The sequence below is a fragment of the Aphelocoma coerulescens genome, assembly GCF_041296385.1.
Source record: "Aphelocoma coerulescens isolate FSJ_1873_10779 chromosome Z unlocalized genomic scaffold, UR_Acoe_1.0 ChrZ, whole genome shotgun sequence".
Lineage (NCBI taxonomy): Eukaryota > Metazoa > Chordata > Aves > Passeriformes > Corvidae > Aphelocoma > Aphelocoma coerulescens.
Window position 1 is genome coordinate 54,254,774 of NW_027184085.1, and position 27,138 is coordinate 54,281,911.

Below are 27,138 nucleotides of genomic sequence, written 5' to 3' on the forward strand. Positions count from 1 at the left end.
GCCACTTAACAGCTGCTTCACTGTGAAAGTGCTAATTAAATAACCACAGCAGAAATACAAATGACCCACAACACAGGAAGTTTTGCAGTTCAGACATCTCAGGTCACCCTCACTGCTTCTACCTGGATGCACACCCCTGTGCAAAGCCGGAGTCCGTAACTGCTGTGTAAAATGTGCGTAGGTCAGAATAGGTGATCCCTGTGAGCTAGGTAAGGAACATCGGAGGGACCAATGGGAAACACTCTCCCTGCAGGACCTCCCACTGTTTCAGCTAGTTTCGGCTCACCACACCCTGTGCACCTCCCAGTCGTGCTGGAGTAGCTACAGAAGTTGTGACCTATTAGCCCAGCTCAGCACACGACTGCGAAAATGGCTCTGCTAATGCAAGTCCTGAGAAAAACAGTTCTTTTGTTCTGGAAAAAAACATTTCTCCGTTTGAAATAGTAGGTCTGGACTATGCTATAAACACATTACACAATTTGGAACAGCAGAGCTTCTCAGATACAGGAGCCTGTTACTTGCAACTCCTTTAAAGAAATGCAGGTACAGCCTTTGCAGGACATGTACCTGTATTAGACATGGTAAATAAGAGGTGTTTCCAAAAAGAGAGTTGGGAAAACTTGCTCAATGTGGTTGTGAAATATAGCTGCATAGCAGCTTTTATCATGTTCCTGTGACCTATATTACTGAGCTTAGTTTCACAAAATAAAGGAACTGGAATATCAGAAATCATTGTGGTAAGATGGAGAAGCAGCAATAACATCTAAACAAGCAACTCTGGAATCATTCATATCTGATTGAAATACTTTGTTAACAACTATTTAGAAACAACTGTTTCTAAACCAGGAATAGCCATGAAAATAGCTTTTAAAAACAGTATTCTTAAAATGGCAGACAAATTTTCCTCTTAACAATTTTAGCTGTGTATTTTGTCTTTAGGTTACACTGTCCTCAGGTTCTTTTAGCAGCACCCAGGTAGAACTTGAACAAGTCAAAATGTCCCTTCCAATCAGTGCTATGAATCTGTGACTCTTTGTGACGAGAACCAAGCACATGGCTAAGAACAGATGTCTCAATGCATTCTGGCAACTTACACATAACCCATCCGTCCATCTTCAGTCTGTACCTCCACTCGTATTGTGGGAAACTGCCTGCAAATACTCACAGATATCATAAAGGAGATCCCAGCACTCTATATGGGAGTGCAGAGTGATTCCTGGATGTCTGACAATTCTGTAGTGGTTGGGAAAGGTTCAAATATAACTCATATCTGCACAGCCATGTGGGAAAGAGGCATTCCTTAGGGATGCCTCTGACGAAGCTAATGGCTCATGCTGTAATTCCAGCCCTTGAGACATGAGTAGGAAACCCTGTGAGATACTTTGGACTATGATAATCATGAGTTATCTTGTCGTCAGTGTGTTAACGTGGAGTTCAGAAATTGCTCGGTCACTCTGCTTCAAGGCAGGGCTGAGCCTGATTTCTAAGACAGGTATCTTTCTAAAGCACTTATTCCCTCCACCCTCTAAGCTTTGATAAGTAATGACCAAAACATCTTTACAATTTTGCTCACCTATCTGGCCAAGGCGGTGCTGCTTCCAGGCTGTCATGGCTGTAGTAGAGAGAAAGGACTGTGAGCTTTCCAGCTGGTCCTGGATCTGCTTCTACAGAGCTAAGGAACCCCTTCCTACCCTAGCCACCATTTTTGTACCATGGTGTCCAATGTTGGGGCCCAGGAGTTCCTTAAGGACTAATCTCAGCATCAGTATCCATAGATCCATTTAAATTTATTGTTTGTATCTGTATGTATTCTTGGAGCATCAAATACTTGTTCTTGGAAGCAACAAACATTACCTTTAGATCTAGTGTCCCATTCAGTCATGAAACATGACTACTTAGTTCACTTCTGTTCCCTTGATTTCACCCTTTTCGGCTCTTACTCTTGGCTTACAAAAACATTAAAGTTTTTGATCCTGTAGCCTAAGGGGACTCTCTTGACCACAATTTCTGTTTTGTTGCTCCCCAACCAAATTCCCTCCCCCAATTCAAGCCCTTGGTGTATGCCTTTGGTTCCTAAGTCCCCAAACAACTTGTCCTTCATTGAATCCACTAAGACTTTGGAATGTGCTCTTGGCTATCCTTGCTTGGGTTAACAAGAATTCAACAGTTGTGCAGTAAAAAGGGTTGAGAGATGCAAAGAACCCTGAGTGTCAGCTTGGGTCTAGCAGGTAGGAAAAGAAACTTGATTACATGTTTCTAATGGTAGTATAACTTGCACTTCGCAATTTTCAAGGTTTGCACTGATGAAAACTCAGAAACCCTACTGTAGCATGAATGTTTACTCTTCTGAAAATCATGAAATATGTACCTATCTAATCAATTTGAAATTTTCCTTGATTTTTTCCTTATCTTTACAAAAATGAAATATCCATAGAAGACATTGGCCATTTTGAGGTGATGTCAATGGCCAATGGAGTTCCATGAATAAAACAATGAATTATAGTCCAAGTGAAAAGTCCATTGTCATAGGTTAGCAAGCATAGTCCCGGAAGGGATATCCTTGCTAAGGGGTGCTTACAGCTTCCTCTGGGACCTGATAGAACCTATCAGCTGGCCAGTTTGAATATGGACAATTCTTTAAGCCACTTAAAGTTGTGACCGCCTCTGTGATACACACTTAAGAATAGACAAACTCCCCCCCAAGCTCTCTCTCGTTTCCGGCGCTGGCACAGGTGGCTGCAGGCCCCGTGCAGGGGCCAGCGGGCCCGGCCAGGCCCTGCTTGGGCCAGGCCGGGCCGGGCCATGGCCAGCCTGGAGCCATGGGCCTGTTCCAGCTGTGGAACCCCCCCCCACTGCCTTGCCGTGGGCAGCCGGAGAGGCTCGGAACCCCCCCCCTCCACTGCGGCCGAGATTCAGCAAAGCGGCACCGCTGTCCGGCAGAGGTCAGGTGACCAACAGCGATAAGCCACATTCCAGCTGCAAGGCCGAGGTGAGATTAACCCTTTTATTGTTGTGAAGAGCTGAAAACCTGAGGGGAGAGAGAGAGGAGATGCTTAAAGCTGAAAGTCTGTTGTGAAGCTATGATATATCAGAGTATCCTGTTGTAATTTCATGAAGATATGGGGGGTGGAGTGTTCAACTCGTAAGCAGAAGCACCTGCGCTGAGATAGGCAGATGCTGACGCAGCTGTAATTTCATGAGAAGTTTGGACAGAGAGAGATGAACCAGATGAACCAGATGAGGACTTTTTGCTCCAAAGAGGAAAGGAGAAAAACCTCAATTCCTAGAGATGCTTCCAGAGATAGTTTTAAAGATGAAGATGACCCTTTGCTCCCAGGGAAGGAGAAGGGCCTCTGTTTTTCTTTGTTTCTGAACAGCTCAACCTTAAAATTGTACCCCAGAAAACTTTCAAGAGTGGACCCTCGAAAGCAGTTGCGGGAAAAGCTGCAAGTCGGGGGAAGGGACTCACATCGCAAGCAGAGAGACTCCTCTTCCTAAATGGACTGAACAATATTTGGAAGTGGGTGGCTGTCTCGGTGTGATACTGTTTTCATAGCATGAGCAAGAAGAGACTTCTCTTTCTAAATGGACTGAACCAGGTTATTATGGAAGTGGTAAACAGACTGAACATCTTAAGGGTTGTCTTTACATTGTCAGTGGGAGACGGGAGGAAGGTGGGGGGAGGAGGAGAGTTCTAAAGGTGGTATAATTTTTTTCTTTTCTTCTTTTAGGTCTGTTAATAAACTTCTTTATATTCATTCAAGTTGGTGCCTGCTTTGCATTTCTCCTAATTCTTATCTCACAGAAGATAAACAGTAATGAGTATTTTAGACCAAACCACTACACTAAATTGGTGTTTCTGCCCGGTTACAAACCCAACCCGCGACATCCATGCATAGTGTGTATCCAACTGCACAATTAACAATTAGTATTCTTTTAAGATACTTGTGAAAAAATCCAAGTTTATTTTCCAAACTATTAATGAAAAACGTAAATTTTAAACATTATCTTAACAGATAAAAATGTAAATGTAAAGGACCTTCTTCCCTCTCTATGCTCGTACTCAATATTTCTCTGATGTGTTTCTTAGTTAAAAAGAGCAATTATATTTTGATATATATTCTGCTCAGCATGTGAAATTCTGTGTACATGCTGTTGTCACATGAAGAACTATTTGCTCAGCTGGTGGGAAAATAAAATGTTTATGCTGAAAACTAGTAGCCAATGGAACCACACAATGCTTACTGTACAGGATTGTGTTAAGCACTAACCAAGAAGAGGTGCAAAATAATGAAGTTACTTCCATATTTGGGAAGTAACACCAGTTTATCCAGAAGTCAGCTATAACTTTGGGGCTTACGACCACCAGAGGGAACCCCGGGATATAAGAACACATGTGCAAAGGGGATGGAACATTTAATAATAATAATTTCAGGGAAATAATTATCCTATGTGTGTTTATTCCAGGAAAATCAAGTAATATTATGTAAAATACAGTATAAAAGTGGGAGCTTTTCTACACTTTTCTCCACTGATGAGGATATCCCGTGAATCCAGTCCATAATAAAGAATGCCTGCTTCTTAATGCTACATTCATGTTAAGGAGCTTTATTTTACTGAGTTTTGGTAATAATACCTGCTACAGATTTAGTTTTTAAAAGGAAGCTGTTTGCTTAAGATTCCTTCAAGATGTAACTTCTAAAACAGAGCGATTATTTTTGAAGCAAAGCTAGCCCCAAAAGTGAGTGGACTTAGAGCTTTAAAAAACACCCAAACAACTTGGAGCCTATATATATATATATATATATATATGAAAACAAGGCTGGTGAAGGGTCTGAAACACAAGTCCTGAGGGACTCGGGATATTTAGCCTGGAAAAACAGAGGCTCAGGGAAGACCTTATCACTCTCTATAACCTCTACAACAGCCAGGTGGGGGTTGGTCTCCTCTCCCGGGCAGCCATTGACAGGATGAGAGGACAAGAATCTCTTAAACTACTGTGCCAGGGGAGGTTTAGGCTGGACAGTAGGAACAAGTTCTTCCCAGAAACAGTGGCTGGGCATTGGAATGAACTGCCCACGGAGGTGGTGGAGTCACTTTTCCAGAGGTGTCTAAGAAAAGACTGGATGTGGCACTCAGTGCCATGGTGTAGTTGACAGGGCAGTGTTAGATCAGAGGTTGGAGCTGATGATCTCAAAGGTTTTTTACAACCTAGTTGATTCTGTGTTTCTGTGAAATATATATAGATATAGATTATATATAGATACATTGTTTCCTTTTGTACTTCAGATGTGAAAAATATCATAACTATCACACTGTTTCAATCAGATGCTCTCACCCCTGATCACCACACTCTGTTTCTCATACCGCCACACAGGGAGAGATTCCTGGCCATCTTCCTTGGCCTGTGGCTCTGCAATAATCAAAATACCGCGGCCAGATGGCTTTATTTTCCAGGAGGTGAGGATAGCATGATATGCCCCAAAGGGAGCATGTAATTTGTTTATAGGACATTTTTTAAAAAATAAAACGCTGGTGTATAGATATGACAATTTTGTGACAGTCTGTATATTGAAAAAGAATGTCTTTTCATCTCAGAAGATGAAACAAGGATAATCCTTGTTCTGAAAATTTCAAAATAAAAATGGATACAAGAGGAGGTGAAGGAATAAAAAGGGAGCAGATGAAAATTGAAAAAATGACCTGTTGACACTTACCTATAACAAAGCCCCATTGTTCTTGCTCATTGATAATTGGAAATTAAAAGGAGAAATTCTGGAGTAGGTAACAGAGGACAAGACAGAGCAAACATTTGGAGGTGGGCCTCGGAGAACAAACCCTTATGAAATGTGGCTGCCGCAAAGTAAGAACTTTGCAGGAGAATCAGGAAAAAGCAGTAAAGAAATAGAAGGTATTCAGAGCATATAAAGGAAAAAGGTTGAAAAGGCCTGCATGAATAAGCAAGGTCTCCTTATCAAAATCAAATATAAAATGGAATCTTACAAGAGGTGGGAGTAGGACAGGCTGCTCAGAAGGAATACAGACACACTTTCTGAGCACATAGGGAAAGCCACAGTCCATCTGGAGTTGAATCTGATGAAGGATGTGAAAGATGCTGAAATACCCTATAGCAAAAGGAAGATCATAGAAAGTGTAGGAGACTGCTCAAGCAGGGAGGATACCTGGTGATAAAGGACATGGATAAGACTGAATTACTCAGTGCCTACCTTCAGTGCAGGAGGATCAGGTTAGGGAACATTGAATGGTACTGGACACACGGGACCATTCCATCTGATGGATGCGCATAAGTGCTGAGGCAGTGAGCCTCTTCTGATTGTCTTTGACATGTCAGCAGAACATGGGAGGTTCCTGAGGACCAGGGGAAAGAAAATTTCCCTCCTGTTTTCCAGAAGGGCCACAAGTTACAGCCAGAAAACTACAGGCTAATTAGCCTCACCTCAATCCCTGCGAAGGTGACGGATCAACTATCCTGGAAACCACTTCTAAACAAACCAAGAACAAGAAAGTGATTGGGAATAGTTGGCATGGACCTATGCAGTGCAAACCAACCTTCTATGTAGCCTTTTATGTCCAGATGACTAGTTTGCTGAATAAGGGGTGGTAACTGGAAATTGTGAATCTGAGCTTCAGGAGGGCTTTTACCACTGTCTCCCACAATATCTTCATAGACAGAATGACAAGGATAAACCAGATAAGGGTATGGTGAAGTAAACTGAAAGCTGGCTTGGGCAGCCAGGCTCCAAGCCTTGTGATCAGTGGCAAGAAGTCCAGCTGGAGGCCAGTCACTATTGGAACGCATCAAGAGTCAATAGTGGGGGCAGTGCTGTTTGAACCTTCAGACAGTTTGCAAAAGATACAAAACTGGGAGGTGTGGCTGATAACATACACGGATGGATTGCAATTCAGAGGGATTTTGACAGTCTGGAGAGATGGGCTGACAAGAACTACATGAAATTCAAGAAAGAACATTCCAAGTCCTGCATCTGGGGAGGAACAATCCAAAGCAGCACCACACACAGCGGGCAAACTGTCTGGAAGGCAGCTTTGCAGAGAAGGACCTGGGGGTGCTGGTGGACACAAAGGTGACCATAAGCAGCGATGTATCCTTTAGACAAAGAAGGCCAACATCATCCTGGCTTTCATTGTTATGTGCATTGCCACTACATGTAGTAGCATGGAAACAGACCAGGTGAGGGTCACAAGGATGACAGAGGCTGGAGCATCTGACATATGAGGAGTGACAAAAGAGGTGGATTGTTCAACCTGCAGAAGGCTCGGGGAAATGTTACCAACATGCACAAATGCCTCGTCAGGGGGAGTAATGAATACGGAGACTGACTCCAAACTCAGGAAATTACTCTCGATGACCTGCTGAAGCAGTAAGCTGGAATAAAGGATCTACAGAGGTCTATTCCAAACTCAGCTGTCCTGTGACTGTGAAATTATGTACCTTGGTTTTCTAAATGTAATTATTCTCCAAGTATTCCACAATTTAATGCTGAGTGCATAAGCATAATTATTTCCAACAGCAATACTTGGGAGGTTTATAGGTTAATCAGCCTGGATCAATTTGTCAAGAAAAATACATGTACCTGAAGCATTATTGTTTGATATTTAAAAAAAACCCTGCTTTTATGTTCTATTACAAAATGATTTCTGAAGATCGAAAGTACTGAGGCTTTATTCCTTCTGGATTTGTACTTTGAGGTTTCACTGCAGCCTGTAGTTTTAACTTTTTCAATCCTTGGGCATAAGAGCTCTGGTGTCTAATTTTTCTGGTGTTCAATTTCTTGAGATGAGAGAAAGACTGTGTTATGGCTAGCCTAGAACTACATTTGTTAAACCTCACAGGCCACTTCACATATGCTGATCAGATAGCTTGTTGCTGCCAGATAAAGAGGATACTGGCAGAACAGTCTCTTACTGGTCTCTCTCTCTTGCCCCTACTAGACAGATTTTATATTTACAAGTGCTCTAGGACTTAAATAAAGTTCTGAACTCACTTAGGCATGGAGGCTAACAAGCAGGGAGCAATTGCATAGATTTCTGTATCAAATCCAACTGCATACTTTTTTCATAATCTAAACATTTAAACAAGAGGAAGATGCAAGACAGTATTTATATCATAACAAACATGCAGAGCTGTAATACACACATTTCTTCGATTTAATTTAAAATAAGGAACAAAAGCGGATTTTTAATAAAAGAAGTCAGACATTTCAGAGTTTAAAGTACTAAGACTATGTTTCAAAGACACACAATCCTTACCAGCTCATATTCCTTTATAATAAGGTATTTTATGAAGCAGTTTCAGAGTGCAGATGCATTGATGGATCTAATCACACAAAGAAAGAACTTCCACTCTGTCCCCTTATTTTTATATTTTCATAAAGAAGATGGCACATAAGCAAGAGAAAGCAAATTTGTCCTTGCCTTCTATTTGCCCAGAACCTCAGTGATACCATTCTAAACAGCAACAGTAATAGTAAAGTGAACTGGGGAATATGTACTTGGAAACACTAATACAAATTCTGAAACAGCATTTCAGCAGATTTTAAATACAATTTTAATTGCAATCCAGGTGACAAACTGTCTTGCCATCTGAGGATGGAGACTTAGATCAGTTTTCTCTCTCTAAAGCTTATGTAAGCAATGGTTTTCAACAGAAACTGATGGTTGAGAAGAAAACTGGGAGGTTTGTATATGGTTAAAAGCTTTCTCAGATACACTAGTAAGAGAAACTTTTGTGGTTTTGTTTTTCACAGCCTTCTCAGCATTAATACCAGTATCACTACAGGGCCTTCTCAGCATTAATACCAGTATCACTACAGGGTTATCCACTATTGTTCCTTTGTTAACTATCTAATTATATTTATCCCTTTCTATCAGTTCAAAATTACATGAGTGTTTATATTGCATCAGCTTTGCTGTTTGGAACAAGTCTCATATCTAGGCCACTTAGGGCCTTTACGAAGGGGATTTCTATTAAATTAATCTTTTTCAGTCTGCAACAAACTACACTCAAACACTGTTAATCAATATTTTGGCAAAATGATGAATGAACAAAGAACTGCAGCTTTACAGCACATGGGAGGGCTAATTTTGTTTTTAATTTAAGCATAGTACACATTTGCATTAAGTCCCAAGCACTTGATTAAAACACCAGGGTGTATCATGCCCCAAGGCATAATGAGGCACCTTTGAGAAGGCAGACTGGCACTACCTAAAGAACACTGCTCTCCGTGAATTGTTGCACTCCACACGAACAGACAGGAGACCAAGTGTAAGGCCCCTGCTACTGAACTGTCACAACTCCAGGTGGCCCCATGCTTCAGGGAACCTTTACTCTTTGCTCCCCCACTAACCTTAATATACCCGCAGAAAGAATCCATGTGGCAGTAGGTTTGATTAGAGAAGTTGCTCAGGCTGAAGGCCTTACCATACCTGGTTTTCCTCCATTACAATCCTGAAAGTACATTGAAGCTTCTGCTTTTAAACCAGATATCAACTTGAACGCTGAGTGCTGCAGCTTTTTACCTTAAACACCTCATGAGAGAGTTCCCTCTTCCCATACAACCAGAGTGCAAAATGACATCCCAGAAGGGATGGCAGAAAGGTGGATCCTTTTCTAAACAAAGTTATTTATGCTAGCTTAGTGTTTTCTCATGTAACATTGCTTGATAACTGCTCATTCATCTGCATGGTTTGCTGAAGTATTGGAGTCAGTACCTTTACTTGTTTTATTTATGAAGAAGCCTCAACAAAGTTTGTTTGCATGGAACCATTAACCCTACCTATTGCACAATAAGCAGCCTCTCAATCTAATCTCCCAGGCAAACACCTTCTAGGACAAAGAATAAGCTTTACTGCTTCAGTTTAATAAACTGTGATTATTTGCTTGACAGACTACTGGAGACAGGCCCTCAATCTTCCTCAGTTCCCTGTACTGCCATATTTTAAGTCAAGATACTCTTTTGAATAGGCTGTTTCTCCCTTGGAAGAGACACACAAGCCAACCAGGTAAGGGTTATATGAGCTCTATTCCAACAATTCATATGTATCAGCTCATAATTCTTTGGCTGAACTGGTATTGTGACTGTGCCAACATGGCAATTCAAATCATGGCTAAAAAATGCCTACAAAGCTCATTGAGGCAATCTTAAATCAATATAAATGTGATCATTAAACTCTAAATGCAGGAACAAATAGAATAAAACCTGCCACTTTCAGTTACAAATGACATACAAACACAATAGGGGAATTTGAAAATTAAGGTAATTTGTTTTACTTGAAAAGTTATTTTTAAGGAAGTTATAATGAAATCACTGAAGCCAGTGAAAAGGCATGTTGCTGGCCCCATGATTTATTTATGTGGAAACTAACATTAACCAGGAACTAACAGACTACACAGGCAGTGTTGGCTCTAGAATGGACTGACATGTCACCTGTTATTACCAGTTATTAGTAGCTTTTCACTTTTAGTTTTAAATTATACTTTTAATTTGGTCAAATCCTCACCAGGTGAGATCCCATCTTTTCTGACAGTAAGCTGCCTTTAAATTGTTACCTCCTAACTTCTTATATACAGCTAGAGCTACCTTGAAAACCAAGCTTTCTAGTTATTGTGGTGACTAGAATACTTTTCAAAATGACAACTGAGTTTGTAGCAGTTTACCTCCTTTACCTACATTAATAAGAGAGAGCTGTGGAGGAAAAAACCTATTAGAAAACACGCATATACTGCAATATTCAGCTTGTGTTATTGGTCAAGAATCCTGAGAAAAAGTAGACCTTCTCATGTACAGGTAAACATAGTCTCTTATGTATGGCTATGCTTCTTCTGGCAAGCTCAGTATGCAGGCACAGCTGGTCAAGTCATTTTATCCTCCCACAGCATACCCCAGATTAATGGGGTTGAATTTAAAACACTTAATGCAATGCATGTTTGCCTACTACACAATAAGCAAAGAAAGGTAAAATTGGCATTTCTGAGCCCAGATCTAAAATGCTGAACTGTAAAAGAGAGCAGAAGTCATGGGAGGTTTCTTCACATGAACCCCCTCAAAAAGAGGGCCACATCACAGTAATAGGAATTGCCATAAACCCTGTAACAAAATAAAGGCAAGAATAGCTGGCTCAGAGGATTAGTAATGAGCAACTGACTCTTTCATTAACTGGGCACTAACGCAAACGTAGCCAAGGCTGGTAGCCACCAGGTTGCTTTAGCACTGCTGGGCCTCCACAGACGGCAGTATGACTGCTGGAATTGCCCCAGTCCTTGGAGCAGCTGCTCTGACTCACAGAGGTCAGCACTGCCAGCAACTCACAGGTGCACACCTATGCTAGAAATAGCAATCCCATCCTGCAGCATTCAATATCACCAAGAAAATGTTCAGACTCAAAAGCAATAAAGAAAAATAACAAAGGCCATGCAGCCCTATGTCAGCCCCCCCTGTACTAGATCTGAGAATCACAAAGCAGTTAGTGTTGGAAGAGACCTCTGGAGATCATCCCGTCCAACCCCCCTGCCAAGGCAGGGTCACCTAGAACAGGTGAACCAGGAACACGTGCAGGTGGGTTTGGAATGGCTCGGGACAGGGATACTCCACGACATCCTTGGGTAGCCTGTGCCAGTACTCTGCCTGTGTAAAGAAGTTCTTTCTCAGTTTGCGGGGAACTTCTTGGTGAAACTTCTGATTTAGTTTATGGCCATTGTTCCCTGTCCTGTTGCTGGGCCTCGCTGAAAAGATTCTTGGTCTTGCCATCCACCTTTGAGGTATTTATATGCATTAATGAGATCCACTCTCAGTCTTCTCTTTTCCAGACTGAACAGGCCCAGCTCCCGCAGTCTCTTCTCAGAGATGCTCGGCAACAACGGCAATATCCGGCTACCCCCGATCCCTACCTCTGTGGATAAGGGGCTGCGCTCTCCTCAGCGCCCAACACCAAAGTTGGACGACACGGACCCAGCCCTCTGCCGCGCCCACACCCCTCCCCGGCGGCCGGACCGGGCGGGGAGCACCCCCTCGCCTGCCGCCGCAGCCCCACGCCTCCCTCGGCGGCCGAGGGGGATGGACCCAAGGTCAGGCGGCGGCGGCGGCGGCGGCGGCGGGCGGGGGCCGGGCCGGTAACGGATGTGCCCGCCCGCCCCGCCTCCTGCGCTGACAGAAAGGCGGCGGCGGCGGCTCTCGGTGCGCAGCGGCTGCCGCGCGCAGGCCGGTGCGGAGCAGCAGCGGCGCCCTCAGAGCCGCCCCAGAGCCCGCCCGCGGCAACCGCCGCCCTCGGGCCGCCCGTGCCCCCGCCTCGCTCCGCTCCGCCGCCGGCTCCTGCTCGGGCCGCCGCGCCCCCCGGGGATGGCGGTGCTGGCCCTGGCCTCGGAGGGGCTCGCCATCTTCGGGCTCATCCTCTTCGTCGTGCTCTGGCTCATGCACTTCATGTCCATCATCTACACGTAAGCGCTGGGGTGCGGGGGGATGGCGCCGGCGTTGTTCCGTCACCCACCCGCCATCGCGCCCGGAGCGTCCGGGCAGCGGGCCCCGTGCGCCGCGCCGCCTCCGCCCCGGGCCGGCGGCTCCTCTGCCCCTGGGTGTCAGCCCGGGGGTCCGCCTGCCTCCCTCCGGTGTGCCTCCCGCAGACCCACCCCAGAGAGCTGGGGTTCGGGCTGGCCGTGCTCAGGGCACAGCTGTGTCCCTGCCGTCGGTCTTCGGGTAAAAACCGCCCTCTGGGTTTCTGCCTTCTGCTCTGTGCCGTGATCTTTGCTCCTTTGCCTTTAGTGCTGCTGGGGGAGGCTTGGGGTTTGTTGTGTGCCTGTATACACCTGTAAAGCGTGGCTTTCCCGGTGGTTGTGAGAGACCAGAGTACACAGGACTTACAAAATGTAAGTATGTATATGTATAATGTTTGTATGTATAATGTTTGACTGTGCAACCGCTGTACGGCTGAACAACTGAAAGAACACAGTACTCTGTGCCAGCCATAAGCACACTTCTTTTTTGTATTGAGAAATAATGACAGTACTAGTAAAACAAGTATATATAGTGAGTCAGATCCTTCTTGGATAAGTCCAAGTAAAAATACCTTTAGAGTTTGTGAGCAGTGTTTGCATTTTAGTGACTGACAAGGCAGACAGAACCTGGCAGAGGAATTTTCTGTGGGTATGTGGGGAAAGGATTAAGAATGCATCTCTTTGTAGATAGTCGTTTTGCTGTCTTAAGTAAAAGGCCCTCTTGCATCACTACTAGGATTAGAAATACCTGAATTTCTGTTTGTTTTCCTTGTGCTTATCTATTCTCCTTTCTTGCTGCTCTACTGCATCTGATAGGTACCTGTGATAAAGCTCACAGAGTGGGTCAGGTTGGAAAGGACCATAGTAGATGACCTGGTCCATCCATCCCTGTTCATCCTAAAGCACATGGCAGAGGACTGTCCAGAGGGTTCCTGAATATCTCCAGTGCAACCTCTCTGGGCAATCTGTTCCAGTGCTCAGTCACCTGCACAGTAAAGAAGTCCTTCCTCGTGTTCAGGTGGAACTTCCTGTGCATAAGTTTGTGCCTTTTGTCCTATTTCTGGGCATCACTGAGAAGAGCCTGGCTCCATTCTCTTGACACCTCCCTTCAGATACTCCTAGACACTAATGGGGTCCCCTCTCGGTCGTCTCTTCTCAAGGCTGAACAGGCCCAACTCCCTCAGCCTTTCCTCATATGAAAGATGCTCCAGTCCCTTAATCATCTTCATAGTTCTCTGCTGGACACTCTTTTGTCTCTCTTTTACCTGGGGCGCCCAGAACTGGACACAGCACTGCAGGTGAGGCTCACCAGGGCTGAGTGGAGGGGTAGGGTCGCCTCCCTTGCCCTGCTGGCAATGCTCCTCTTAACGCAGCCCAGGATGTCACTGGCCTTCTTGGCCACCAGGGCACACTGCTGGCTCATGGAGAGCTGCTTGTCCACCAGCACCCCCAGCTCCTCCACAGAGCTGCTTTCCAGCAGGTCACCCCCAGCCTGTGCTGGTGCCTGGGCTTGCTCCTCCCCAGGCGCAGGACCCTGCATCTGCCTTTGCTGAATTTCAGAAGGTTCCTCCCTGCCCGTCTCTCCAGCCTGTCAAGGTCCTTCTGAAGGGCTGCACGGCCCTCTGGGGCATCGGCCACTCCTCCCAGCTTTGTGTTGTCAGTGACGTTGCTGAGGAGGCCTCTGCCCCTTCATCCAAGTCATTGACTGATAAGTTAAACAAGACCAGGCACAGTACTGAACCTTGGGAGACACCACTAGGAACTGGACTCCAACTGGACCCTGATTATGATCTCTGGGATCTGCTGTTCAGCCAGTTCTCAATCCACCACTCTTCACTCATGCCGTCCACACTTTGAGTTGAATTCATGCATACTGAAGATTTGCTTCTTCTTCTCTTGTTTTTATTTTTTGTTTGTTTAAAATGTGAAATCACTTATAAGCTCTAATAGTTTTATTCTCTTCTACTGTAGTTCAGTTACCCTTAGATCTTATATTCACTTGGATAATTAACTTCTTGAAAACTACCTGTGTGGGTTATCTTGGACACAAATTTCAGTACTGGGGGGCAGAAAGGGATGCTTAGTGGGGGAAGAGACTACTTTGGTCATGGCTGATTCTGGTCAGCTTTAAAGCTGATTAAAACAGTCCATTGCATGCTTAAATCTCAGCCTGTCAAGTGAGTGTGTGTGGTGCTACCGCTCATAAATCTTTCAAGAATAAGTGACAACTGTAATGGGCAGGAGACACAAATGGGGAAGACATGCAAGAGGATGAACAGGAGGAAGAAGGATGAGATATGCAAAGAGATATGAGAAGAAAGAACAGGGAAGAACTAGAGGCAAGAGTACACTTTTGGGCAGTCAGTGCCACAAGAGCTATCCCCTCAAAGGGACTGCCTGCTGTGAAGGCAGCAGTGGGACAGGGGCACTCCTGAGTGCACTCTGAGCTGCAGGTAAGGCACCGTTGTAGGGACCTGTGGGCAACCTGTGCTGGGGTAGAGACTCCCTGAGGGGCTGCAGTCCCATGGTTGCCTCTCTCCTGAGGAGCCTGCAGCCTATGGCAGGCTCATGCTGGGGCACAGACTCTGCCAAAGGGATTGCAACCTGTACATAAGTCACTCCTGACCAATTACACCTGCTAGAGCAGAGTAACAGTTTAAGGTGCAACCAGCAGTGGAGGAAAATGAGTAAGAAGTAAGGCATGGCAGAAAAACCATTATGTGCTGAACCTTGCCTCCTGTGTCATCTTGCTGAAGGGCTGGGGAGGGTCTGGGTGTAAGGAGCAATGCAAATGAGTAGTTCAGATAGGAGGGTGAGGGGGAAAATGTTTCTTTCTGAAGCAGAGCCTGGGGAAGGAGGGCGAAAGACCCTTTGCTGAAGGTTAGGTTGTTTGTCTTTTTTGCCTCAATATCCAAATGGATAATTAGTTGCCTGATAATTGCCAGTAATTTAAATAGAATTGCCTGAGTTGAGGCAATTTTGCCTGTGACAGTAATTGGAGGGGAATGCAGGCAACAGCTGGACCTGGTATTGCCTGCATCTAGAGTTTTTGCAGTGGTTTGAAATCTGGAAGGAGTTGTATTTTTTGTAAATGGGAATTTGTGTTACAAGTATATGTAAAAATTGTGTGTTAACAGGCAGAAAACTTAGCAGTTGGGTGGGGGTGGGTGGGTGGTGAGAGCTGGAGTGATCCAGTCTCAGCCTCTGAGACCCCTGAAGAAAAGTCTGCTTCCAGCAGGGTTCTGGAATCGCCATCTCAGCAGGGCCAGAGTCGGGCGCTGTCTTTGACAGAGTAATGGGCTGATGGCAACAGGGGCGTTTAGTGTTCAGTGCAAAACAGTGGCCCACGGTTGGAGGTGAGCAGATGGTAGCACTGAGGTGACCAAATAGCAAATTGTTCTGGGTTCACAGGCTGTTGTGATGGAGGTGCCCCGGTTACAGTGATTCGGCAGATCTGAGGAAAAAGGACCACAGCTCCCCATAGTGTGACTGCACAGCTGCTCTTGGAAATGAAAATAAAGAAATGATGGACACTAAAGCAGCCATCCCAGGGAACTGTCCTTGCAGTGACTGTGGTGGTGCTGGGAAACTGTAGCTGATGGGATGTAGCTGATGGCTAGAGAGGGCAGTGTGCCGGTGAGTTTGGAGCCTGTGCCACCTGTTAGCGTTGCCCTGTGCAAGGGTGGAGGGCTGGGGGGTTGTCTAATGGAGTTGTACGTGGAGGAGTGGCCTGGTCCTGCAAGCAGGATAGTGGAGGAGATGATCAACTGTATTTGCTTTGAATGCTGGAGCATGTTTATGGGGAAAAGACCCCAGATAAAAGATGATTGTTAGTGTTATGCCCTGAAAACTCTGGTGGCTGGACACTGTTACTAGTGCTCTTTGTCTCACAGAGACTAGTTTTATCCTGGATGGCAAACACAGCACACTGCACCCTTTCCTAGACCCCTGAGGTATGAAGGGGTCTTCACTTATGGGCAGAAACTGCTTTTTTATGTCAGTGGAGGGATACAGTAATAGAATAGAATTAGGTGATACTTGGCATATACTGAATAATACATTGTTCCTGTTACAGGAAATAAAGAAGAAAGATGAAACTAATTAGTCTTCCTGTTTTCTCTTTACAGACAATATTGTTGGTTTAATTTTTTTAAAGTCGTTGAGGTACTGCTTGTACTCAGTCTGCACTGTGTCTAGCCATGCTCTATTGGTGAACTGTAAGGTCTCCTCTGTGCCACTAGAGTACTAAGATAATGTTGTGACATATCAGTAAAGCTGTTGTGGACTAGACAGTCATCCTTCTGTGGTTTTCTATTGGTATTTAAAAAGTTTGATTTAGCAAAAGACTTAGAATGTGTGAATTAAGTAGGCAAAGGGAGTTATTCAAGAAAGTAAGCTTTTTTGTCTTGAAATGCTTTCAGCAGTTGTTAAGATTAAGGTCAAGACAATATTTCTTTTGCATTGGTTCATGCTGTAATTGCTTTCAAAGTTGTAGTAGTTGTAGCTCAAAGCTAAGGTACTGTTCTTCCATACTGCATTTGCAAAATCTGGTTCTTGCCACTTCTTCCCTCTAATTTCAATGGGTTTGAAACATTTTGGTTGGAAACATTTAGGTTGGAAAAGACCTTCAAGATCATTGATTGCAACCTTTGACTGATCACCATCTTGTCAATTAAGCCTTAGCACCAAGTGCTATGTCCAGTCGTTTCCACAATACCCCTGGGGAAGGTGACTTCACAGCCTCCCTGGGCAGTCCATTCCAATGCTTGACAACCCCTTCTGTGAAGAAATTCTTCCTCATACCCAACCTGAACTTCCCCTGACAGAGCTTGAAGCCATGCCCACTTGTTCTGTCAGTAGTTGCCTAGAAGGAGACACTGACCCCCACCTGGCTACACCCTCCTTTCAGGGAGTTGTAGAGAGTGATAAGGACTCTCCCCTGAGCCTCCTTTTTTCCAGGCTGAACAACCCCATCTTCTTCAGCTGCTTCTCACAGGACTTACTCTCTAGACCCTTCTTCAGCTTCATTGCCCTTCTCTAGACACGCTTCAGCACCTCAATGCCTTCCTTGTTGTGAGGGGCCCAAAACTGAACATAGGATTCACTGGTGTGGCCACCAGTGACAAGTGAAGAGGAACAGTCACTGCCCTGGTCCTGCTGGCCACACTATTGCTGATATAAGCTAGGATTCCATTGGCTTTCTTGGCCTCCTGGACACATGGCTGGCTCCTGTTCAGGCAGGTGTTGATTAGGACCTCCAGGTCCTTTTCTGCTGGGTGACTTTCCAGCTACTCTGCCCCCAGCTTGTAGCACTGGATGGGGTTGTTGTGGCCAAAGTGCAGGACCCAGCAGTTCACCTTGTTGAACCACTGTCATGGCTTAAATGCAGACAGCAATTAAGCACCCACAGCAGCTCACTCACACCCCCTCACTACCTCCACCCTAGTGGAACACCACCTAACAACTGGTCCTGGCCTGTCAAATCCAGATCCCTCTCCAGAGTCTTCCTACCCTCCAGCAAATCAGTACTCCTGGCCAATTTAGTGTCATTGTGAACGTGCTGTGCACTTGATCCTGTTGTCTGGGTCCCCAATAAAGATATTAAAGACATTAGATAATGTTTCGTAACTCTCTTAAGCTATTTATTTGTCTTTCCATTTGTATTTATCTGGTCAAAAAGCCTGAACTTATGTGAAGTCATGTTCTGGCTTTGAGTCTTCGTTGTTCTTGTCCCAGTTGTCAGTGGCAATTCTAATTATAGCACTTACTGGAAATCACTTTAAGACAGCCACAGTAAGTTGGTATTGAGGTTGCTCATTGTCTTGGTTCCCAGGTGTAAGTGGGAAGGGTACTGTGTGTCACTTAATTGATAAACATGCTGCTGGTTTTAGACAAATTCTTTTTAAAAGCTTTTAGTTACAGTAGTCAATGAAGAAATAATGAATTCTGCATTTATGTGGCATTTGGGTGTAACTGGGCCTTGTCTGCTGAGTGAAAATCAAGACTTTTCATAAATGTATACGTGTAATAAAAAACCCAGATGAAACTAAAAGTATTAGTAGCCTTATTGTAGTATTTGTGGGCGTAAGGAGGAAATTCAGTTTGCACAGATGCATTAAACTCAAGTTTCCAGAGGTACTTCTGCAACATCGAAGAACTTCTTAAACATGGCTTCTAAACCTAAACAAAAACTTCCACATATATGATGTTTAACTTCTGCCTTTTTTATGTGAAGTAATTTTGATATTTTAGTTAATAATCTCTTATTGCATAGTAATTGTGACACTGAATTCTTAAGAAAATAACAGTTTTATTTCTCTTGGCCCTGTTTGTTCATCTTGTCAACCCTTTTTTTTTTTCCTCATTGACCCTCTCTTGCTGCTCAGTCTGTAATTTGTGTCCAGGTTTATCCTGCTCTAATCTCTCTGTTTCTCATTGTCATCTCATTTTCACCTTTTTGTTTGTTGGTGGGACTCTCTCCTTTTTTGGACTTTCTTAGGTTTTCCAGTGTCTGGCAATAGCTTAGGTAGGGTACCTGTTAAGAGCAGCAGTAGTTACTCAATTAGCCATCATCAAGTTGCATTTTTTTTGGTTTGTGGAACTGCTGCAGACACATCCTGTTGCAGATAGGAACCAGGTAGATTGTAGTGTATACTAATTTAAAAGGGAATGTTTAGAGAATTCTCCTGTTACTATAAAGTGTTACCAAGCATAAGTGAACAAACATTTTGGTAGACTCTGATGGAGATAATCCAAATACTCCTTTATGAGATGAGAGATACCCTTGCCTCCTGTTGATAACCAAACCTGGAGAACTGCAAAGTGTGATTGTAGTGGAGCTTCTCTAGGAAGTGGTGGGAAGATGTCTAGCACATGCAGAATGCCGTGTCTGTTCTTGGATATGTGACTTAAAGGAACCTTTATTCAACTTGAACAACTTACACTTAAATCTTTTATGCAGGTTGTCTACCTCAAGGTAAATAGTTTTTCCAGTTATGTAGCTGATGACAAGGATGATGTAAAGTGTTGGTGACTAACAACAGATTGTTGTCTGTGATCTTGAATGTGTGCAACAAGGAACAGAGCAAATTCATGATCTGATTAGCAGCGTCTTTTTGCGAAAATTCTTCAAGGGTTAAAACCAAGCAAAAGAAATACTTAGGTGTTTGACCATAAACTGGGACATTGGAGAGGCATGAAAAGTTGGAAAGTTATCTGAGGCTTCTGTTTGGTCTGAGGTGATGTTTTATCTTCCTCCTTTTTCCCTCTGTAACCCTGTCTCCCATAATCTGTGCATTGATGATAGGCCCTACTTTATGCAGAAACCCGAAGGTGTTTGCCACAAGTGTTACATGCGTACAACTTTATGTTGTATGGGTTTTCAGCAAATGGAGAACAACATTGTAGCAGAGGCAAATCTGAAAGATAGCAAGGCAAAGATTGGAAGTCAAGTAGTTACTGGGGAGGAACACAGGAAAATGATAGGGTGTGGGAATGCAGAGGTCAGAATAAACAGAATATCCTGAGCTGGAAGGGACCCACAAGGATCATAGAAGTCCAGCTCCTGTCCCTGCACAGGACAGCCCCAAGAGTCACACCACGTGCCTGAGAGTGTTGTCCAAACACTTCCTTAACTCTGGCAGACTTCATGCCTTGACTGCTTCCTTGTGGGAGAACGTTTTTCTTGTATCCAGCCTAAGTGTTCCTTGATCTTCAGGCCACTGCCTTGGGCCCTGTTACTGCTCACCACAGAGATGAGATCAGTGCCTGCCCTTTCTCTTCCCTCATGAGGAAGTTGTAATTTTAATGAGGTCTCCCCTCAGTCTCCTCCAGGCTGAACAGACCAAGTGACCTCAGCAGCTCCTTATAAGGCTTCCCTACAGAATCATCTCCATCCTGGTGGCCCTCCTTTAGACAATCTCTAGTAGCTTTGTATCTTTTTTTTTTTTTTTTTTTGTATGCTTGTGCCCAAAACTGCAGAAAGGACTTGAGGGGAGGCTGAACCAGTGCAGAGCAGAGTGGGACAATCTCCTCTTAACAACTTGGAATCAGAGGTGAAAGCCATTTTTTTCAACACTGTGAAGGAAATTGGAGTGCTTTAGGCTGGAAATGCCAGTTGAGGGTTAAGTTCCATCCCCTGCTTGAAGCTGAAACAAGTTTTCACAGTCTGCTGTATGCCCAGTGCATTGATATGATAATATTAGTTTGTGATAGAAGATGGAAACTATTGAAGGAATGCTAAGTTTGAGATGCACAAAATCATCAGGTGTTAATAATTGCTGGGACCAGTAGTGTTTGACATCTTATTAATACATGGAGTATATGACATTATCAGCAAGTTTGCTTGATGGTACAGAACAGGAGGGAGTGGCTGATAGACCAGATAAGTTCAGAGGGACCCAGAGAAGCTGGAGAGATGGTCTGACAAGAAGCATATGAAGCTCAACCCAGGAAAATGCCATGTCCTGCACCTGGCAGAAATAACTCTCTGCATCAGCACAGGCTAGAGACTGACAGACTTGACAGCAGCTTGGCAGGAAAAGACCTGTGAGTGCTGATTGGTGCCAATCAGCCATCACTGATTATGAACAGCAACATGCTTTTGGCAGAGAAAGCCATTGCTGCATTGTTAGCAGGTTAAGGAAGGTGATCCTTCCGTTGTACACAGCACCAGAAGGGCTGTGTTTTGAGTGCAGAGCACAGTTTTGGTCTCTCCAGTATGAGTCATGGGTATGCTGGCACAAGTCTGGCTTAGGGCTACAGAGGTGATGGTGGGACTGCAGCATCTGACACACAAGGAGGGGCTGAGAGCTGGAACTCTGCCTGGAGAACGCTTGGAGGGATCCCGTTAATGTGTGTGAATACCTGATTGTTTGGAGGAATGAAAGATGTGAGGTCCAGGACTCATCTCAGTGGTGCCTAGTGACAAGATTAAAAGCAACAAGGGCAAATTCAAGTGAAAGACTGTCATTTTAAAGCAAAAGAGATGCTCATGGCTGAGCATTGAAACAGGCTTTCCAGAGAGTTTGTGGAGGCTCCGTCCTTGGAGACAGGAAAAACTGGCTGGTCCTTAGCAACCTAATCTAGTTACCCCAGTTAGAGCCAGGCACTTGGATTAGCTGACCTCCAGAGGTGCCTTCCAACCTCTGCTGTATGGTGATTTTTTTGTGAAAGATGACATTGAGGCAGCTGTCTGGACTATTATGGAGCAATGGACTAAGAAGAAGGTTGTGTGGAGGCTGTAAGTTTTGTGTTTTGCTTATTTTAAACAAGTTGAAGTTTACCTGACACCAAGTAATAATAAGGCTTAAATTTAGGTAATTCTTAGGGAAAGACATATCTGAAAAAAGCTAGGAGTTAGTTTTTCATATACTAAAATTGTGGATAAGTTTCTGTATTACAAGCTTGATAAACGGGGAAGGCTAAACAGTGCAGGACCAGAAATCTGAGAGTGGTAACAATGTGGGAGAAAACCAATAATGTTGAAGGCAATTAGGGCATGCCAATTTTTTAATAATGAGAGTCAGGAGGATAAGACACAGGCTATAAACTTCGGGGTAGACATTATGGTAGTAGTGGCCCTGAATGATTTATGCAAGAATGCAAGAAACCTAAGCCTAGATTAAAGACTGTCTTCTGTTCGTTTAAAGGAAAGGAATTATGGCAGTCTGGATGGTGTTTATGTTTCTCAACTTATGTTGAGAAGAGGGAAGATAGTACAATAGACATGTTTTGATTTTAAAGCATTTGGAGAATGTAATATGGAAATGAAATGGGTTGGGTTAGTGGAGCTGTTACAGGGCAAAAAAGCATCCGGCTTTGTATGTGAGCTGGAGTGGAAGAAGCTGAATAGTGGAATGAGGAAAAATACAATCTTTCTCTCAGCTTTTGTGAGGATATGAAGATTTTGAAGAAGTTTAAAGAAGTTGATGCTTTACATGAGCTGTTTCCATAAAAGCATGACTTTTGATTAAGGTTGATGAGTAGAATGGTAGATGATAAATTACTCTAAAAATTGGAATCTGAAATTTCTGAGTTATATGCTGAGCATATTACTAGTTTTACTGTTTTACCAGAGCACCCTTCAGTATTTGTGTCCATCACTCCTGGGAATTGCGTAATGCTAAATAGTGGTGTCAGAGTTCACTAGGATTTTTAAATTGCTTTTTAACTGAAGGAAAATACTGTAGTATTGACACATTTAATATTGGTTTTACATTTACTGAAGACTGTGGTGTACCGGTTTGGCCAAATTTAGAAATATATACTCTGAGAGAAGGCACAACCACCCCTCCCCCACCAGGTTCGGGAAAAAAAATAAATTTTCCTCGAAGGAAAGTGAAGAAGATAAAACTATTTATTTAACAAACACACGGGAAAGGAAAATGAGGTTAAATGGTAAAATCTTTTGCTGTGGAGGAAAAAACCTGGGAAAGCGTTAGAGTCCTTCCTTTGGTCTCCTCAGAGCCGGGGCTTGGCCCAGGGCCAGGCCCTCTGTGCCCGACGAAAAGTCCTCCCAATGTGCTCTGAGGCTGAAAAGCAGTCCAGTAGCAAAGGGAGAAAAATCCGGAATTCCAGAGAAGGAAAAGCAAAGTCCAGCTCTCAGTCTCTCTCCGGAGAACCAGAAACTGAAACAACTGGCCAAAAGCTGACTGGAACACAGCAAGCCGGGTGCTTCCTCACTCCCCTGCCGCGGCTGGGAAGAAAAAAAAACCTCCTATCTTTAAGTGACCTTGAACAAGCTGCAAACTGCTTTGAGAAAGTTTTGCTCAGTTTTTTTCTTCTCCCTCTCAGGCTCAGTTTAGAGGCACAGAAAGGCACAAAAATTAATTCCTGGGCATAGGCAGCGATATGGGATACACATCATAACGTCACCCCAAGACATGTGGTTTAAAAGAAAGTATTAATTACTTTATTGTGAGATATCTTTTCCTATAGACTAAGAAAAGATTTTCATTTTGCTAATTGCAAGGTGACTAATTTTGCATTTTCTTAAATACATTACTTTTAATAGTGGGTGATGAGGACCTATGCAAGACTATATCTTCTCATAATTGGCCTGGGTGAATTCATACAGTGAATCAAATTATTCCAGTTTCAGCATGTATAAAGTAAGTCTTACACCGTCCTTTGGAGAACTAGGGTAAAAAGCATTCTTACAAGCATAAACAAAGATACAAAATTGAAGGGGTGCATTGTACTAAGTGAAAGATTAGGACTGTCTTGCCAGTGTTACTTGCAACACTTTGCTGAGGGTTTGTTTTATTTCTTGCAGCAGTGTTTTGAACACCTGATGGGTGCTTCTAGTGGACCAATCTTTTTTCATTAAACCAGCAGGATAACTAACAACTGATATCTTTGCCAGTTTGTGCTGCTAGCTGGTTTGGTCTGGTTTAGACCACTTGAGCTCCGCTCTTCAGAAATAACTCTTTGTAAACCAAAGACTGTTTTGTTTTCTTCCCCCTCTCTTGGTAGGGCTCATCTTGGATTTGTTAACAATTTATGAGTCCATGAGGAGGAATCTGTGAATGAAGTTAACCATTCACTTTTATGTCGTTTGCAGCCGTCCTGTTCTTACTAAGCACTTGTCTTGATCTTGATTCAATTTGCCTGTGTTGTAATGATTTCCCAGACAACTGCTGCTTTGCTTTAATAATGGGTAGTGTGCTACACCTTATTTCTGCTTATTTTATGAAGCAGAAATATCATTTGTCTGGTCATACACACATGTTAAAATAATCAAGCTGATGAAAATCAGATATTGGTCAATGTACTGAGCTGTTACGGAGCAGATATCCCAAGTGCTTTATACTGAAATACTTTGAGCTAAAAATTGAGTTAAAATTGAGTTCAAAATTGTTACTTCACACTTCCTTTTAAGCATTTTTAAGAGAGGTGATACATATGTTTTATACCTGCATTTCCAAGGAGATTCTTTTGTGTAGTTTGTGTTGTGGTGAGGGCAGTATTTTTTTGACAGTATGAACCAAGTATTGTGGGTTTTTGTAGACATAAGATAAAATTTGCTAAGTTGGTTTTTCTGGTTCTTATTTGTTGGAAATGTAAAAAAAAATTTGGAATTGCTCTTCTGAAATGCAGTCAAACATGATGTTGAGTGTAGAAGTGTTAAATTTTAACTTAGCATTTTCTTTCAAAGTGTTTTTTTTTTATATAATTGCTTTCTTCAGTTTCTGGTGTTTCATACAGGAGACTTATTCAAGCTTTCCAAGGTATTTGCAGCATGAGAGCGGTGACCCTCTTACTGACAATTGTGTAGTCCAGACAAGGTTTACAGCTTTTTTATTACTCCAGCTGTGGGTAATATGGCCCCAGACTGTGTGTTCAAACTTGTGTGAATTGGTGTTTGAGTGTCCTTTTCAGCAGTATGCTGTTTTGTACTCTGGAAACACTTGTTCCTGAATTAATGGAATATAAATCAGCCTGTCATACACTGAAAATAAAGAAAAAATGTTGGCATGTATGGTTTGTTAATATAGTTTCTGATTAGCCATTAACATAATTCTGTTACTGGCAGTTAACTGTTTTGGAAGTTTTAAGGGAGAAGAAACTGGAAAAAGCCGCACAGGAGGAGCAGCCTGGGGTCTGTAGGATGCACATTATGTAATGTTTGGCAAATAATGTTGTCGTTTAAACTTGTGCCATATGAAATAATTGAGGCTGAGCTAGTTTAATCTTAACAGATTTTCAAAAAAAAGTCAGAAAACTGAATGGAATAGTCTCACAATAAAATTGTTCTTAAGTTTTGTGTTTTAGAAGCTCCCTCACTTAATACTGATGGGTTGATCCTGTACTAAAAGCTCTCTGCTGTGGTTGGTTTATCTGGCCCAGAGTTATGGCCATCCCCTGGAGATGCTTTCATAAACAAAACGCATTATTGTGCTGGACGAAGCAGTTCTCTAAAGTTGCATAATGTTTGTTGCAAGGAGTACCAAAAACATTTCTGTTTCTATGCCTTAGTGAATCTTGATTTGATGCTCAGGGGGATAATCCAAATCCCCTCCTACTGCTATGCCTTTCTAAACATTTCTGCCATTGTAATCTGCCTTTAATGAGTATGTGGCTATTTGGTGACTCAGATCAGCAAGCGAGTTTCTGTGGAGTAGTTCCCTGTTTGATCAGCAGGCTGATCCAATTTGTCTTGTGGTGCTGACTGTTTTATAGTCACAAGTGGGCTGAGGGTGTGGGAAAGCAGAAACAGGGAATAAATTGCTATTTTGATGGCAGTCTGCAGATAGACTACAAGGAAAAACGTGTTTATTTTAATTCTTAGTGTGATGCAGCAATGGATATGTTGTAGGCAACTTGCTGTGTCTCTGTTAAGTCCACTTCATTTCAGCTTGCTGAATTGTAAACTGTCAAAAACTTCCTCAGTAAAAGGGTTCCTGTTGCTTCAGGTTCAGCCACAGCCTATTGTATGGGAGCCTGTTTGTTTCTACTTTTGTCCTGGGGGAGTGGGAGGGGAGTAGGAGAGAACATGTTTGCTGGCTTAAAGTTGAGGTCTCTAGTGTTTGCTCTTTCTTATTCCTGAAAGATAAGGTCGGGTTTTTTTTTTTTCTACTTAAAACTGTAAAAAGTATTTGAAAGCATTTTTAGTTCCCCTTGTCTCTCCCCCATTGCCCCGTTTTAAAAAAGACTGTATCAAGTTATGGATTGCATCTGCTGAACGTGACTTCATGGTAATACTTGGAAAATGTTGGTTGAAGAATTTCAGTAGTGCATGGAGTTTTTAAATTTGAAATGGCAAGTAGCAGTAGATGGGACTTTTACTGTTCTACATGATATGATTTTTTTTTTTTGGCCTTATTCTCAGCCACTGGTTGGACTATGCCTTTCCAAAACTGTAAAAGCAAATTGGTGTTTGGTGTTCTTTTGTTTTGTTTGTTTTGTTTTTTGGTTTTTTTTTTTAAGTTTTGATTCTTGGTGTTTTTGAGCTTGTTTTAGGTTTACTGGGTTTTTTTTTTTTTTTAATCATTTCTCTTCTCCACTACCCGTTGTGATTTCAGTGCATTACACTGACAGGTCCTTTTGATTTTGTCTGTGGAGGTATGGGAAGTATAGGGAGAAAATATGTACACGCAGTACACTCAGCTGGCATGTGATGAAGCACAATTGTAGCATGCTTTTCAACATAAAGTCCTAGTACGCAAAAAAAGCAGCGTTGCATTTTTTGTTTTCAGTGGTTTTGAGGCATGCACAAACCTGTGACTGTTCCTCTGCTGGCAGACAGCCAAGAAGTCTCTCCTACAAAGTGCGCACCTGAATCATACCTACCATGTTCTTCTTTCAAACTCCTCTACTTCCTCCTGTCTCTGAGCATTTTATCAAGGCCAAAGCGACATGTTAAATGTTTTTAGTTACGTTAGGGTTTCCCCTTGAGTCCTTTCCTGTTGTCCACAGCTGTGTGTTTCTGCTCCTCCCTATTGTTGGATCTGACAGTTGTGTAACTATTACGTTGGTGAGTGGGTGGACGGACTTGCCGTGTGTCCACGTGGCTGTTGAATTGATGTGAGCAGGTGACAGAAGTGGAGGATGGGAAAGAATGCCTTTCTGAGAGCAATGACTGACTGGTGCAATGGGTTGATCAGGCCAGC

The 27,138-nt window shown here is 43.3% G+C and overlaps 1 protein-coding gene across 1 annotated transcript in view; it reads left to right on the top strand.

Annotated features, from left to right (window-relative positions):
• The first annotated feature begins 12,195 nt into the window (after nucleotides 1-12,195).
• The window catches only part of UGCG (UDP-glucose ceramide glucosyltransferase), a 38,084-nt gene continuing 23,141 nt past the window's right edge, over nucleotides 12,196-27,138 (top strand). Inside the window, exon 1 of the mRNA XM_069001544.1 lies at nucleotides 12,196-12,472. Within this exon, the coding sequence (XP_068857645.1) occupies nucleotides 12,375-12,472 (98 nt within the window). The 5' untranslated portion in view covers nucleotides 12,196-12,374. The remainder of the gene's footprint in view (nucleotides 12,473-27,138) is intronic.